General features: G+C 34.1%; 1 protein-coding gene across 1 annotated transcript in view; it reads left to right on the top strand.

Moving 5' to 3' along the window:
* Positions 1-9,588: 9,588 nt before the first annotated feature.
* LOC136042148 (zinc finger protein 397-like) overlaps positions 9,589-14,729 on the top strand; it is a 31,456-nt gene continuing 26,315 nt past the window's right edge. The window contains exon 1 of the mRNA XM_065727061.1: positions 9,589-9,602. Within this exon, the coding sequence (XP_065583133.1) occupies positions 9,589-9,602 (14 nt within the window). The remainder of the gene's footprint in view (positions 9,603-14,729) is intronic.

Genomic DNA, 14,729 nt, shown 5'->3' with positions numbered 1-14,729 from the left:
TTGTCTGATAACTAAAAGTGTTCTTAATTTGGAACATTGGGCGTCTCAGTACCGCAAAATGTCTTATGGATCTGAAACTGGTGGTATATTTTAGTTTGCAGATTGCGCCCAAACGATGCTTTCGGTTGAAGGAATTGTATTTGTACTAGATGAACTAACTGAAGCATAGGAAGAGATTGACGTGGTTATAATTCGTCCTGATGTGGGGGTAGTCAGTGACGAAGAAGAAGGGGGCAAGGACAACACGGAGTCTGTCATAGATCTCTCAAGTGATGTTGCAGGAATGATAGGGCTTGACATAACCCATACTTTTGAGACATACAATGTAGCTGTAGTAATAGCATTAGTAGCAGGATGCACGTAACCCCTTTAGTTTTCTTAGACATCCTCCCACCCCCAACACACTTCAAAAGTTTTAAATTTTTACCATAAACCCTTCCTGAAGCATTGCCGACTCATCCTCTTGACAACCCGTATGCACATGTTGTGTTTTGATTTACCTCTATACTGTTTCAATATTCCCCAAATTTCTCAGCTTTCTATCCTTAACTTTAGTGGCAATAATAGCAGTAACAGTAATAATAGCAGTAAAAGTAGTAGCAGTAGATTTACTTGTAGTACAGATTTAGTCGGTATCAGCTTCAGATGAAGTTTTAAAGGACTTGATAGGTTTTCTAGAAAATTGTGTTACTATCTTGATATCACAGCCTTCCCGTTAAAAGAATGTGCTGTTCCCGGTCAGAAGACCTAGTCACTCATATAGATGGATAAGTCATGAGCTGGGCAAAAAGTTTCTGAAGATAAAGAAAAACTTACACTTTCCAAATAACAATTAACTCCAAGAAAGCGACAAAATGGCTAAGCTAAGAAATCCACCACTTATGTAATGACGATAGCAGAAAATTAAGATTAATGCCACAAATGAAAAATAAATACATGACTAGAGTAAAGAGTGCCAGACTTTACTTACAGTGGTGTTACGATCAATTCCATGTCTATGTTTTAATTAATCTTCAAAAATACTTATCTATATATATAAAAATAAGTTGTCTGTCTGTCTGTGGATGGATCAGGTGACGTCATGTTTGTTCGCATATGACGTCTGAATTATTTCACACTAATACAAAAGAAGAAAAAAACTAAAAAAGGTAAAAACTACAAAAAAAACTAAAAAGAAAAAAAACTAAAAAAGCTAAAAAACTAAAAAAAACTAAAAAAAGGTAAAAATCTAATAACTAAAAAAAAACTGAAAAAAATAAAAAAAAGGCAAAAACTACAAAAAAAATAAAAACTAATAAAAAAAACTAAAAAAGCTAAAAAACTAAAAAAACGAAAAAAAACTAAAAAAAGGTAAAAAACTAAAAAAAAACTAAAAACTAAAAAAGAAAAAAACTAAAAAAAAGGAAAAAACTGAAAAATAAAAGAGAAAAAGAAAACTAAAAAAATATGAATAAATATATATAAAAATAAGTTGTTTGTGGGTTATGTCTGTCTGTCTGTCTGTCGAGTGACGTCGTGTTTGTCCGCATATGACGTCTGAATTATTTCACACTAATACAAAAGAAGAAAAAAAAACTAAAAAAGGTAAAAACTACAAAAAAAAACAAAAAAGAAAAAAAACTAAAAAAGCTAAAAAACTAAAAAAAACTAAAAAAAGGTAAAAAAATAAAAACTAAAAAAAACTGAAAAAACTAAAAAAAGGCAAAAACTAAAAAAAAACTAAAAACTAATAAAAAAAACTAAAAAAGCTAAAAAACTAAAAAAACTAAAAAAACTAAAAAAAGGTAAAAAACAAAAAAAAAACTAAAAACTAAAAAAGAAAAAACTAAAAAAAAGGAAAAAACTGAAAAATAAGAGAAAAAGAAAACTAAAAAAATATTAATAAATATAAAAAATATAAATATAAATATAATATAAATTAGCAATCAACAAAGCACCGAGACACAAATGACGACCGGGACACAGGGAGTATAAATGACGACCAGGACATAAGAAAAAAAAAACTAAAAAAACTAAAAAAAATGGTAAAAACTACAAAAAAACTAAAAACTAATAAAAAAACTAAAAAATCTAAAAATCTAAATAAACTAAAAAAGAAAAAAAAGAAAAAAGGAAAAAAATAAAGGAGAAAAACAAAACTAAAAAACGAATGTATATACAGACCGGGACACCGGGATACAAATGACGACCGGGACACAGGGAATATAAATGACGACCGGGACACAGGGACACAACTACAATGGGGACGCCGGGGGGCACAGGGGGATATAAATGACGACCGGGACACCGGGACACAAGGAATATAAATGACGCCCGGGACACTCAAAGAGAAATCACAGACTGGAACACCGGGACACAAATGACGACCGGGACACAGGGAATATAAATGACGACCGGGACACAGGGACATAACTACAAAGGGGACGCCGGGGTGCACAGGGGGATATATAAATGACGATGGCGACTCAGGGAATGGTCGATGAGCAATCACCATCAACAAAGCTCAAGGGCAATCATTAGAATCATGAGGTATAGATCTGAATACGGATTGTTTTCCCATGGACCATTATATGTTGCATGTTCAAGAGTCGGTAAACCTGACAATCTATTTACAAGCACAGACAATGGGACAGCAAAGAATGTTGTATATTCGCAAGTTTTACGTAGTTAAAAACATATATATATATATATATATATATATATATATATATATATATATATATATATATATATATATATATATATATATATATATATATATATATATATATCTATATTCACAGGTGGGACATAGGGACACAACTACAATGGCGCGTAACTAATATGGCGCGTAACGACTTACGCGCGCGGGGGGGCTTGGGGGGGGCGCGAAGCACCCCCACCAACTAGGTGTTGGGGTGGCGCGAAGCGCCACCCCAACAGCTAGTAGATAATAATAAGTAATTTGATCTCCAATCGACTGAACCCCCTATAAAGTTTATAAAACCACCACTTCCATATGAGGCACCTCAAGAAATAAACTAATAAAGAATTCAACACATTTAAGATTTATTTATTTGTATTCACCCCTATTATCTTTTTGTTTGCTATGATCATTATTTTTAATATATGTTCGTTTTGGGTTTTATTTATTCTTTAATAGTAATTTCTGCTTGTTTTGAACATGATCCTTAATACGAATGAATTACTGCTCGTCTTGAGTTACATTTCTGTGAAAAAGTTCTTTTTGTGCGAATTTTGTTTTTAATAAATTTTCTAACTGTTCTTATTACCAATTTTTTTTTGTTTTATGAAATGAATATTTCCACAATTTATCACGTCTTAAGAATTGAAATCTACGATTATAATTTATTAGTTACCTGTGGAATTGTGTTACCACACTGTATAAACTATATGTGTTATCATAGGAAATTATTTCTGCTGGTCTTAAATAGAATAATATGAAAAAAAACTTCGTTTTCTTAAAGAGTTAAAGAGGCTGCGTCCCAAAGTCGAACCTTAAAACGTACAGGAATTAGGTGAGGCAGTTGGGGGGCTACCACCCCAAACCCCCCGCTTTTAAAGACTCTTTTGTACAGGTTTTTTGTTGTGGGGGGCTGCCGCCCCCCTAACCCCCCGCTCTTGGCTTCGGAAAGGCCCTCTTTTAATTAACAAAACATTAAAACATTAAGCGAAGATCGCTTAACATTGTCGTGGTTCGCCTCTTTAAAGAGGCACGAGTGTGCCTCCTTGATATGGCTATGTGCTTTTGTATTTAAATAATTTGTAACAATAAAATATTTAGTATTGAAGGGAATTAACTATATATACGTTCTAACGGAATTAAATGTATGGGGTCGAACCCATAAATTGGTAGAACCATTGCAAAAAAATTTTCCCCGACTATTGTTTTTCCATAGAGAAATATTCCTCGGTGTGGTATTACAAATGAATTTGATAAAATGCTCCAGTAATAAAATTGGCAGCCCATGATGTAAGAAAAATTCACTTACGTTTTCCCTAAATTCTACTGCTTAAAACTATAATAAAGTGATAGATAGAACAGTTCAAAACGCAGTAAGTTTTTAATTACTATATTTGTTCTCAAATCTGGTGTTAGTCCCATTCATTGGTTATTTTTCCAATGCTTTCTGCATATATTTTATAGGTCAACGATCTATATCATCTGTTGAATCATTAATTTTGAATGGCCTGTTTATCAGATGATCATTTAGTAATTTACCAAAGTTTTGTTTACGCAAGTTATAAAATATTTTTTCACAATATAAAAAAATTACAAAATTTTATTTTTTTTCCTAGAGAGAAATATTCCTTGGATAATATTCATTACAGAATAAGCTCTTATAGCCTAATGTTTCAGCACTAAAATTGGGAGCCCAGGCTATAATAAGAAATTAATTTACGTTTTTCTGAAATTCTATTGTTCAAAACTGTAATAAATTGATAGCTACGAAAGTCCAAACTAAGATGAGTTTTCAATTACTATATTTGTTCTGAAACCTGAAGTTGATCCTGTTCACTGGTTATTATTTCAACGCGAAACTTTCGAAGTTTTTACGACAACTCGTTCTACACAAAATGCCCTGGTCTTAAAAAAAAAAAAAAAAAAAATACTTATTATAACCACATCACTTTTTAATTAGGTAGGCCTAGCGCTATGGAACTACCAATCATCTTTGGACCATTTTCTAACAAAAGTCCAAATATATGCAAAAAATTCTATCTCCAAGCATGTGGTGGAGGGGGGTAGCTGCCCTCCGATCGCTTTGGCTCTTGAAAATAACACTAGAACTTCTGAATACTACTCCATTGAGTCCCCTCCGAAGTTTATACAACCACCCTTTCTATAAGAACCTTATAAGCCCCAAGGGTCTAACTTAGTGGAGGGGGGCTAGTTTCCCTTCAATGACTTTGTACTACTAAAAAGGGCACTAGCCCCTTCAGTTTACAATCGAATGAACCCCTTTCAAAGTTTTTTCGACAATTCATTCTATACGAAGCACCCTGGTGTAAAAAACCGAATAAATAAATAATAGATGGTGCCCGTATTGCTCTTTAATTAGACAACGTTTTGCTGCCTATGATATCTTTTAATTGTCATGTGTTCTTATTTATTTTCAGTTCGACTTATTTAGCTTCGTCTACTCTTTGGTCTTTAAAAATAAATTCTGGTTCATTCCGATCTGGAGTGGGTGAAACTATGAGAAGTCCTTGACGAAAATCTTGATCCCAATGAAAGATATTCCTAAATCAATATGTTGTAATGACTATGTATACCAATACAAAAGATTGACAGGTCGCGTCACCTTAATAGTTAAATCTGGTAGTTAGCAAAAACATTCTTAAACATGATGGTATTAAGAGAGCAAAACAAGAGAAAAACTGAATACATTTCTGAGTATACCTTCTAAGCAATGTGACTGGAAAAATAAATAACCCACGGACTTCTAATTTTTGTTAAGTTAGTACCCTTTTCCGGGGCAATTTATTTAGCACAAATATCCCATTTTTGTCTTGAACATTTTTTTCGAAAATCTTCTCGGTTAACGATGAGGTCCCACTCTTGGTGGTCCTAATTTCCTCCCTGTTTAAAATAAATCAAAAGAGCAGTGGATTAAGGTCTGCCACGAGAGGAAAAGCATTTGTTGTCTTCGTAAACCCAAGGCTGACCTGGTCAAATCCATAGCCAGGACAATAAAACCGCACTAAGTTTTTTGGGTGTGCTGGTGTGCCTTTGATTCACCATCAGGTATGAGTTTAGCTTCAATTATAACCAGTCGTCATTCTTGATCAAAACTGAGGTACACTCATTGTCCACTCAGTGCTTATAGTGCATATAGACACGCATTGCGACTTAAAATGAATGCCAAGTCCCTAAACATTACCATAAACCAAAATTATTACATAGTAAATAAGTCAAACCAGAATTACATTAAAATTTCTAACCTATTTTTTGTGCAATAGGTGAACTTCCCATGGTATATTTCAGTTTCAAATATATAAATGCACTTCAAAGTACTTCAGTTTCTTTAGTGGCTCGATTTTCCTATCTCTAATTCTTTTTAAGTTTCTTCGTCCAATCTTGGGATACCATTGTAGCTGCTCCGTACTTGTTGACCTAAGAACTGTCGATCTAGGTAAGAATAATATTTTTAAAAATGAATTTTAAGCCCTTCTCCCACCTTCCTCCACATTCTCCTCCACATAGCTAACTCAGCTTACATTCTTCCCCAATAGCTGTCTGAATCAAGATACCAAAATCAGAGTATATGATAAATCCTGTTTTGTTTTTTCGTCGGGGGAAATATAGCGTACAAGTGACTCAGGGTTAAGTTTAAGAAGTGACTTGCACAGTGAACTTTGACTGCCCCAGTAAAAATTTCACAGAGTAAGGATGCCCATCCTTGAAACTGACCTCTCACAGATGAAGCTCCATCGTAACCTTGCCCCCTTAAGTATTTTAATTGCTTCCCATTCCAACTAATAAAGAGCGACTAATTAGCAGACAGGGGAGTAGACTTCTATATAGACGCAAAAAAAATATATATATGCATGATTTAAATTAAATTAAAAGATCTTATGAGCTTGAGGTTATAAAAGCACGTGGCTTACTTAGCAGTAGTCTGGTATTGTTCCCAACTGTACTTTCGCAAAACAAAAATTTTGTTTCGAGATCGTCACACATTACCTACTTGTTGGGCAAACATTACTCTACATCAACGGGATTAAAACCCATAATGAATTTGGTTAGCTTTTAAGACAGTTAGTTTTTATCCTCATCACAATAAGATTCACACCGTAAATTATCTTTTTTATCTATAACATTATTCAAGATCTATAAAAACGTCCACCCTAGAGGACAAATTTCCCGAATTTCGGGGGGATATACCCCTTTATCCCACCTCTTGGTTCACCCTGTCTAGTATAAGACATCCATTTTTATAGTTCCTGGAGGATGATTCAAATTCGAAAGCAAGAATTAGCTACGATTTTGGTTGCTTTTCGTAATTTTTTTTGCCCATTTGGGGAGCTTGCAACAAACAAAAGTTGTGTTTTCATGCTGCATAAGCCGAGCTCTTGAAAGTTTGACGTTGAAAGTGAATTTTGATTTGTTCAACATCCCCCTTCGCATGACGTAAAATATTCAACTTAATGCTCTCACTTACTAAAATTTTTTAAAGGATAGAGAACAAAATCATAATCTTGCCTTACTTAATGGTAATTTATTTTGAATTAAAACTACGTTAAATATTGCTAATACTGCTAATAACAACTCACCGGAGCGCCAAACCACCTGAAACCAACACTGCCAGGCACGCTCCAGCTCCATCCCAATCTATTCAAAGCTTTTCTTTTTAAACCCTCCCAGGATGCTCTTATTTCCCTTAAATGTTTCCTTACGTCATACACACATCCCAATCACGGATGACATGCTTTCCCTTTAGCCCTAAAAAGTTGGTCGAAAAGAACAATCTTCGGCAATTTGTCATCCTTCATCCGCATAACGTGCCCTACTAATGAAAACTCTGAAGTCTTTTGAAGAGCGACAAAATTGTGTGTTCATGACTGCCTGAGATCAAATTGCCTTTCTTATAGCACTCTTTTCATTTCTTTTGTTATCCAGAGATTTACAAGACTAACTTAGGCCTATAGGCATGCACCAATGCACAAACCTGTGTAGTGCCTTGTATTTCTACTACGCAAGACAATCCTTTGTAATGAAACTCATAGATCAACAGCTTAAAATTCTCACAATTTATTTCTAGGGCTGTTACTTTTAGCCAACTCTCTGTCTTTTTTCAAACTCTTTATTATTTATTCCAAGACAAAGCACTGAAGTGCTAGAAATTGGTCATGTAAGAGAGAGGGTCCCACAATCAAGGTAACACTTGCTAAATATGATGAAATAGTACCATATATAGCACGGTAGCAACCTTGTTTATTACGCCTCAATTTTGGAGCTCTCCAAAAATTCACTGGATTTTCACTTATAGATTCCTCAATTTTGTAGTGAGGAGCTTAGGAAATATAAATTCTTTCTTCGTAAAAAAAATATGCTGGACGAATAGATCCTGCGTGCAAATTCAGTTTCAATCGTAAATCGTTTAATCTACGTTGTTTTGAATTTTGTTGATTCGTAAAGTTTTTAGTACAATAAAAAAAATACTTCAGTAGCTTCAACAATATATTGTACAATGTAATAAAATAATGTACATCAAATTGTACATTATGTTTAATTGTGTATTGGATTTACAATGTAATGTAAATCCAATAAGATATCTGGTAAATCAAACACGAATAAATCGTACAATCTTTTCAGATATCGATTTTTATGTTGTAAATTAAACTAGGAAAGAGTGGTACAAGGGGGAGGGAGGGTAAATCCATAAATGGTTTTCTCATTTAGATCAATAGTCCCTAAGGTCAACAGTTAGACAGCAACTAAAGGGGTATTACAAGGTTAGAGGAAGAAACTTAGAAAGAAGCAGGGATAGAATATTCAGGCCAAACATTAAAATAAAATTATAGACCTGAAATTAAAGACCTAGAATATTTGTGCTCAGTCAAGTGCCCCCTGCTAAGGCCTATGGTTTTTTTTAGTCGACTTGTATAGAAGGTGTTTTCAGAAATGTATACAGTTTGTCCTCTGTTTTGCTCTCTTGATACCATCATGTTTAAGAATTTTTTTTTACTAATTACATCCTTTAACTGCTAAGGTGACACGATCTGTAAACCATTTATATTGTATGTGTCCGTCAATGCAAAATATTGACTTTGTAACATCGTTCATTGGGATCAGGATATGTGTTAAGGATAGGCCATAGTTTTAAGTATTCATAGTTTTATATTTTTATTCATAGTTGCATAGTTTTATGTATGTTTGTATGTATTTATGCATGTATCAATTTATTGCCCATCATAAATTTAAAATACAACTCTGAATGAGTATAAAGAAAGAAAAAGGAAATAAAGAAATAAATTTCGACAAATACAGACGAAACCAAAACAAAGAAGAACTGACTGAGAAAAAAAAAATACAGATAAGACAATTCTATGTGAAACCAAACATATTATCATAAAGGAAGCTATCAGAGGGGCCTTCACCAATAATCTACCTCCGATATCTCTCGTTTCTTTTCTGCACTGCGGACAATGGACTAGCAACTCTAAACCGCGAGGATAGGGATCTGTTTTTAGTCCAGATAGGCAGCCGTAGCAAATATTTCGTATACTTGCATAAACACTTCCGTATATCCCAAATATCTGATGATTTTTGTTTGGAATGAAACACACTTAAGACTTAAAACCAAAGAGTAGACGGTGGTAATTAAGTTGAAATAAAGATAAATAAGCAGATACGACAATTTAAAGATATCATTAGTAAAGAACACAGGGTCCTGTTTAAAACCTGTGTTTAGAGACGTCATTATGATAAGCCGTATGGCTGAAATTCAACATGAATATGGTTTCTTGGAAATTTTTTTTTCTTTCATTTTCTCTGCTGTTGAATAGGCCGTTTGTATTTAAAATCGTCCAATTTCATAAAAAAGGCAGAGAAAAGCGATGGAAAGAACATGTTCTTGAAGTATGAAGTATGCGCTGTAAGTAAATTCGAGGCTGGTGTTTTTCAAATTGACTTGAAAAATATATTTACTATGCAATGTGGTTTTTAATGATTTACGAAGCCTACCACCGCTACTACTCGTGCGTCAACTACTCCTGTCATGACACTCACCGCTACTGCTACTATCACTACTACACCCTCTACTACTACTGCTACTTTTTCATTATCGACAATCACTATCAGAAGTAGAACTGTTAATACTACCGCTGCTTCTCCTATCTTGTGACTACTATTAATAAAACTTTTTCTTTCACGACTGATACTGCTTCTGTCAGTACCGCTCCTACCATAGGACACCTCTAACATCGACTACTTTTACTACGATTGTTCCTACCATGACAACCAATAGCAACGTTATTATTATTCTACTGGCAGCTCCTGGCTTAAGAGATTAAAAAAACCAGTTATTTTTCCAACTGAAAGTAAAGTGAAACATATAAACTTAAAACGAACAGAAATTATTACGCATTTGAGGGGGTTGTCTCCTCCTCAATACCTCGTGCTTTATGCTAAAGTTGTTTTAGCATTAAAAAAAAAGCTTCTGAATGTTCTAATTAGCTGGCCCTTGTGTTTCAGGAGTCGTTCTTAAAGAGTTGACACAAAAATTCAAACTTTAGGGTAAAGAGCAAGGTTTTGAGGAGGGGGAAACCCCCTTATATGTACAGAATCATTTCAATTCGTTTTAATCAATTTTCAATTAATCATTTGCCCTTCAATTTTTCGGTTACTGAAAAAGGCAACTAGATCTTATAATTTTTTTTACGAACATTTTTATTAGTAATAAATATACGTAACTTACGATTTAACCTACGCAACAAGCTTCTATATTCGTACATTCTTATTTCGTATATTAGAGGGTTTCTTCCCTCGTCAATACCTTGCTCTTTACACTAAAGCTTAAATTCTATCCCTAATTCATTAACAACAACCCCTGAATCACAAAGGTCATAGAATAAATAGTCGAAATTACAAAAAATACTTTAGCGAAAAGAGTGAGGTATTTAGGATGAGATGAACCTTCTCATATAAGTAATAATTTCTGTTTGTTTTCAGTTTTAATGCTGCTCCTTAAATCCAGTTGAAAAAATATTTTCATATTTAGTTTGGCATTGTTTTTTTTTTAAAGAATACTAGAAAATCCTGCTCCCTCTTCATGGAATTCCTCTTACCCCATGGCAAATTCTCCATGGAAAGATCATCCCACATAATCCTCTACCCTTGAGTACCCCCCCCCACCAAACCAGCAAAACCCCCCTGAAAACGTCTGTACACTTCCCAAAAATATTTCAATATGTAAAGAATGGTCAAAATTTGTGTTTTGAAGCCCCTCCCCCGGAGACTCTGCGGGAGTAAATCATCGCCAAAGACACAGTTATTTAATTTTTCGACTATGTTGAACAAAATGGCTATCTTGAAATTTTTATCCGGTGACTTAGGGGAAACAGTGAGGGTGGGAGGGGCTTAGGTGCCCTCCAATTTCTTCTTCACTTAAAAAGGGCACTAGAACTTTTATTTTTCGTTAGAATATATCCTTTTGTGAGATTCTAGGACCACTGGATCGATACAATCGCCCTGGAAAAAATAAAAATACAATAAACACGCATCCATGATTGGTCCTCAGGCAAAAAAAAATTCCCCATTTTTTGTAAAATTGGTACTTGAAATTAGAATGATAAGGTTTTTTAAGTTCTGAAAAACTTATAACTTAAATTAGAATGATCAGGCTTTTTAAATTTTGAAAAAATTAGCTCAAAGAGTGATATATTGAGGAGTGGGCAACCCCACTAATAGTCGTATTAATTTGTGTTTTTTTTTTGTGTGTTTTTATACTGCTCCTTATTTTTAGTTGAAAATACTTGTTTTCTTATTTAACTTCTGATTGTTTTTAAATAATGCTGAGAAATCTGGCTTCCCTCCCAAGGAAAATTCCTCAAAGGAAAGTTCCTATCACGTAAAATATCCCCCGCTGAGAATAAACTTTCGGGATAAAATAACCCTCAGAGCCCCTGGGGAAAGATTCTTAAGTCATAAAATTTGCCCATTGTTTACGTATAGCATCTTTTCCTTGGAACTGAACCGATATATTCCCGAGGAGGGAATGAATTTTCTATGTCGGAATTTTCCACGGGAAGAATTTTCCTTGAGGAGGAAAGTTTCTAAGGGTTGAACTTTCCAGAGGAAATTTTACATTTGGGGACTTGGCCAGAATTCCTTTTTGTCCCCTCCGCAATGCTTCGCTCTTTACGCTAAAGCTTTCAATTGTTTTAAAAAACAGAATTGTGGCAAAGAGACAAACTTTAGCGTAAAGAGCGAGGCATTGCGGAGGGGACAAACCATTTTATATACGGAGTAATTTCTATTCGTTTTAAGTTTTACTGTCGCTCCTTACTTGTAGTTAAAAAAACTTGTTTTTTTATTTAGTTTCTGAACGTTTTTGAAGTAATGCATGTTTTTATTTTCCAGCTCTACTTTTTAAAATAAAAAAAAACTTTAGTGTAAAGAGTGAGGAGTTACGCAGGGGACAACCTCTTTCATTTCCGGATTAATTTTTTTCGCTTTAAGTTTTAATGTCGCTCCTTACTTTCCGTTTAAGATTTTTTTTTTATTATTTATTTAATTTCTGAACGTTTTTGAATTAATGCATGTTTTATTTTGTCTCTCCACAATAATTAATTCATAAACAATTAATTATCCACCTCTTAGTTCGTTTATTTTCCCGTTAGTTTTCACCTGTTTGCGCTTTATAGTTGTGTTATCTCTTAGCAGTTCTTTCGTTAGTTGAGTTATGGTTGTGGTATATATGTTTTATCGCTCGCATAGTTGTGTTATTTTCAAATTATACTCCATAATAGAGAGGCTCCGAACACCCAGCATTGTATATTAAGATCTGAATTTGACGTTTTTTTCTAACGTGACCAGATTCGTCCTGCGCCCTGCGCCCTTTTCATTGAATTTTTCTTCCCCCATGATATATTTCTCCAAGGAAAGATCCTCCCACATAGCCCCCTCCCCTCAAACCTACCCCTAAAACCAAAAAAATCCCCCTGAAAACGTCTATACACTTCCCAATAACCATTATTATATGTAAACACTGGTCGAAGTTTGTAACTTGCAGCCCCTCCCCCAGGGACTGTGGGGGAGTAAGTCATCCCCAAAGACATAGTTATTATGGTTTTCGACTATGCTGAACAAAATGGCTATCTCAAAATTTTGATCCGTTGACGTTGCGAAAAAAATGAGCGTGGGAGGGGGCCTATATGCCCTCCAATTTTTTTTGGTCACTTAAAAAGGGCATTAGAACTTTTCATTTCAATTAGAATGAGCCTTCTTGCAACATTCTAGGACCACTTGATCGATACGATGACCCCCGGGAAAAAAAAAAAACAAATAAACACGCACCCGTGATTTGTCTTCTAGCAAAAAATACAAAATTCCACATTTTTGTAGATAGGAGCTTGAAACTTCTATAGTAGGGTTGTCTGATACGCTGAATCTGATGGTGTCATTTTCGTTAAGCTCCTACGACTTTTAGGGGGTGTTTCCCCCTATTTTCCTAAATAAGGCAAATTTTCTCAGGCTCGTAACTTTTGATGGGTAAAACTAAACTTGATGAAACTTATATATTTAAAATCAGCATTAAAGTGCGATTCTTTTGATGTAGCTATTGATATCAAAATTCAATTTTTTAGAGTTTTGGTTACTATTCAGCCCGATCGCTCCTTACTACAGTTCGTTACCACGAACTGTTTGTAAACATATAAATGTATCTCACAAGCTCTGATTTGTCATGTGTAGTCGTTTTTTTTTCTAGAGTAAATTGAGAATCTAAAAACAGTTATGATTTTGAATTGATGGTATAAAAAACTAATTTGTATACCATGGTGCTGAAAATTTTCAATCTACAATGTATTATTGCCAGTCCCTTCAGTTCCTTTCTTCTGGTTATGCAGATAAGCTACAAAGCCTTGGGTAGAAAATTTATAGATGTCCCTTGGGAAGCACTAAAGGTTTCTATTAATTGTGTGTTAAAATTTAGTTAATAAGTAAAAAAACGCTGAATGTCGGTTGGGAAAATTATTTGTAGCATATATGTCTTTTACCAACGCTTTGGGGCGAACTGTACCAACTTTCTTTCAAAGATTATGCCACAAGGGAAAGTCTCAATAAGAGGAGAACACTAGGATAGATGTATGTTGGTCACGTAACCTTCTGACTGTCACATGAGTTGTATTTAATTTCTTTGTCTTTGAGGTGAGAATAGTTTTCTGTCAAGTGTGGAAAAAAATACCCCAAAGTGGAGACAATTTCAAAGAAGGTAGTAAGAAAGGATTTAATGGGGACTGGAACTTCTTGGGAGGGTGTAAACTGGGAGGCTTTGAATAGGTTAGGATGGAAGTGAAGCGTTTCTTTATATAATATCAACTATAGACATCAAAGTTTCTGTCTTATCAATTTTCACCTGTTTTGAAATTTTTGTAAGTTACTTACGGTTCCCTGGTATTGGACTCACATTATCTATAAATATTTGGTTTTTATTTTCTTACAAAAATCTTTGAAAGTTTACTGAACAAAAGAAGAAGAATTAAAAATAACATCATGCTGATGCAGTTAACTGTTGGAACTGAATGATGCAATATTATTGAAATGTAAATCTTCAAATTTGCTCGATTGTCAAGCGGCAAAAAAATATTTGAACAAAATCGTCCTCTCTACTCTAAATTGATATTCTGTCTTATCTCTGAACGCTTTTTATCTGTTTTATCTGTTTGAGCTGCTTTGCATCTAACTATGGCAGTTATTGGTAAACAATGTAGAAATTAAATATCTTAAAATAGGGTTTGCAATAACTGACGAACAAGGTGGATAGTATTTATTATCAAGATAAAAACAATAGGGACTGGGCTATTATTCTGCTTATGAGCAGAGTGTTTTGATTGGTACACTGGGACAATTAGTAGTGTTGTTTAAGACGAACATGTGCAAAATGAAAGTTATTTTCAACAAAGTGCTAGGATGTTTTGAAACATTATTTTGTCTTAAATACGTGTTGACTCACTAAGTTGCTTCTATTTTAATTTCAGAAAATGTTCAAATCAGGAGTTCA

The sequence above is a fragment of the Artemia franciscana genome, unplaced genomic scaffold, assembly GCF_032884065.1.
Source record: "Artemia franciscana unplaced genomic scaffold, ASM3288406v1 PGA_scaffold_69, whole genome shotgun sequence".
NCBI lineage: Eukaryota > Metazoa > Arthropoda > Branchiopoda > Anostraca > Artemiidae > Artemia > Artemia franciscana.
The sequence above is the reverse complement of the archived record's forward strand: the minus strand, read 5'-3'. Positions and strand labels throughout refer to the sequence as shown.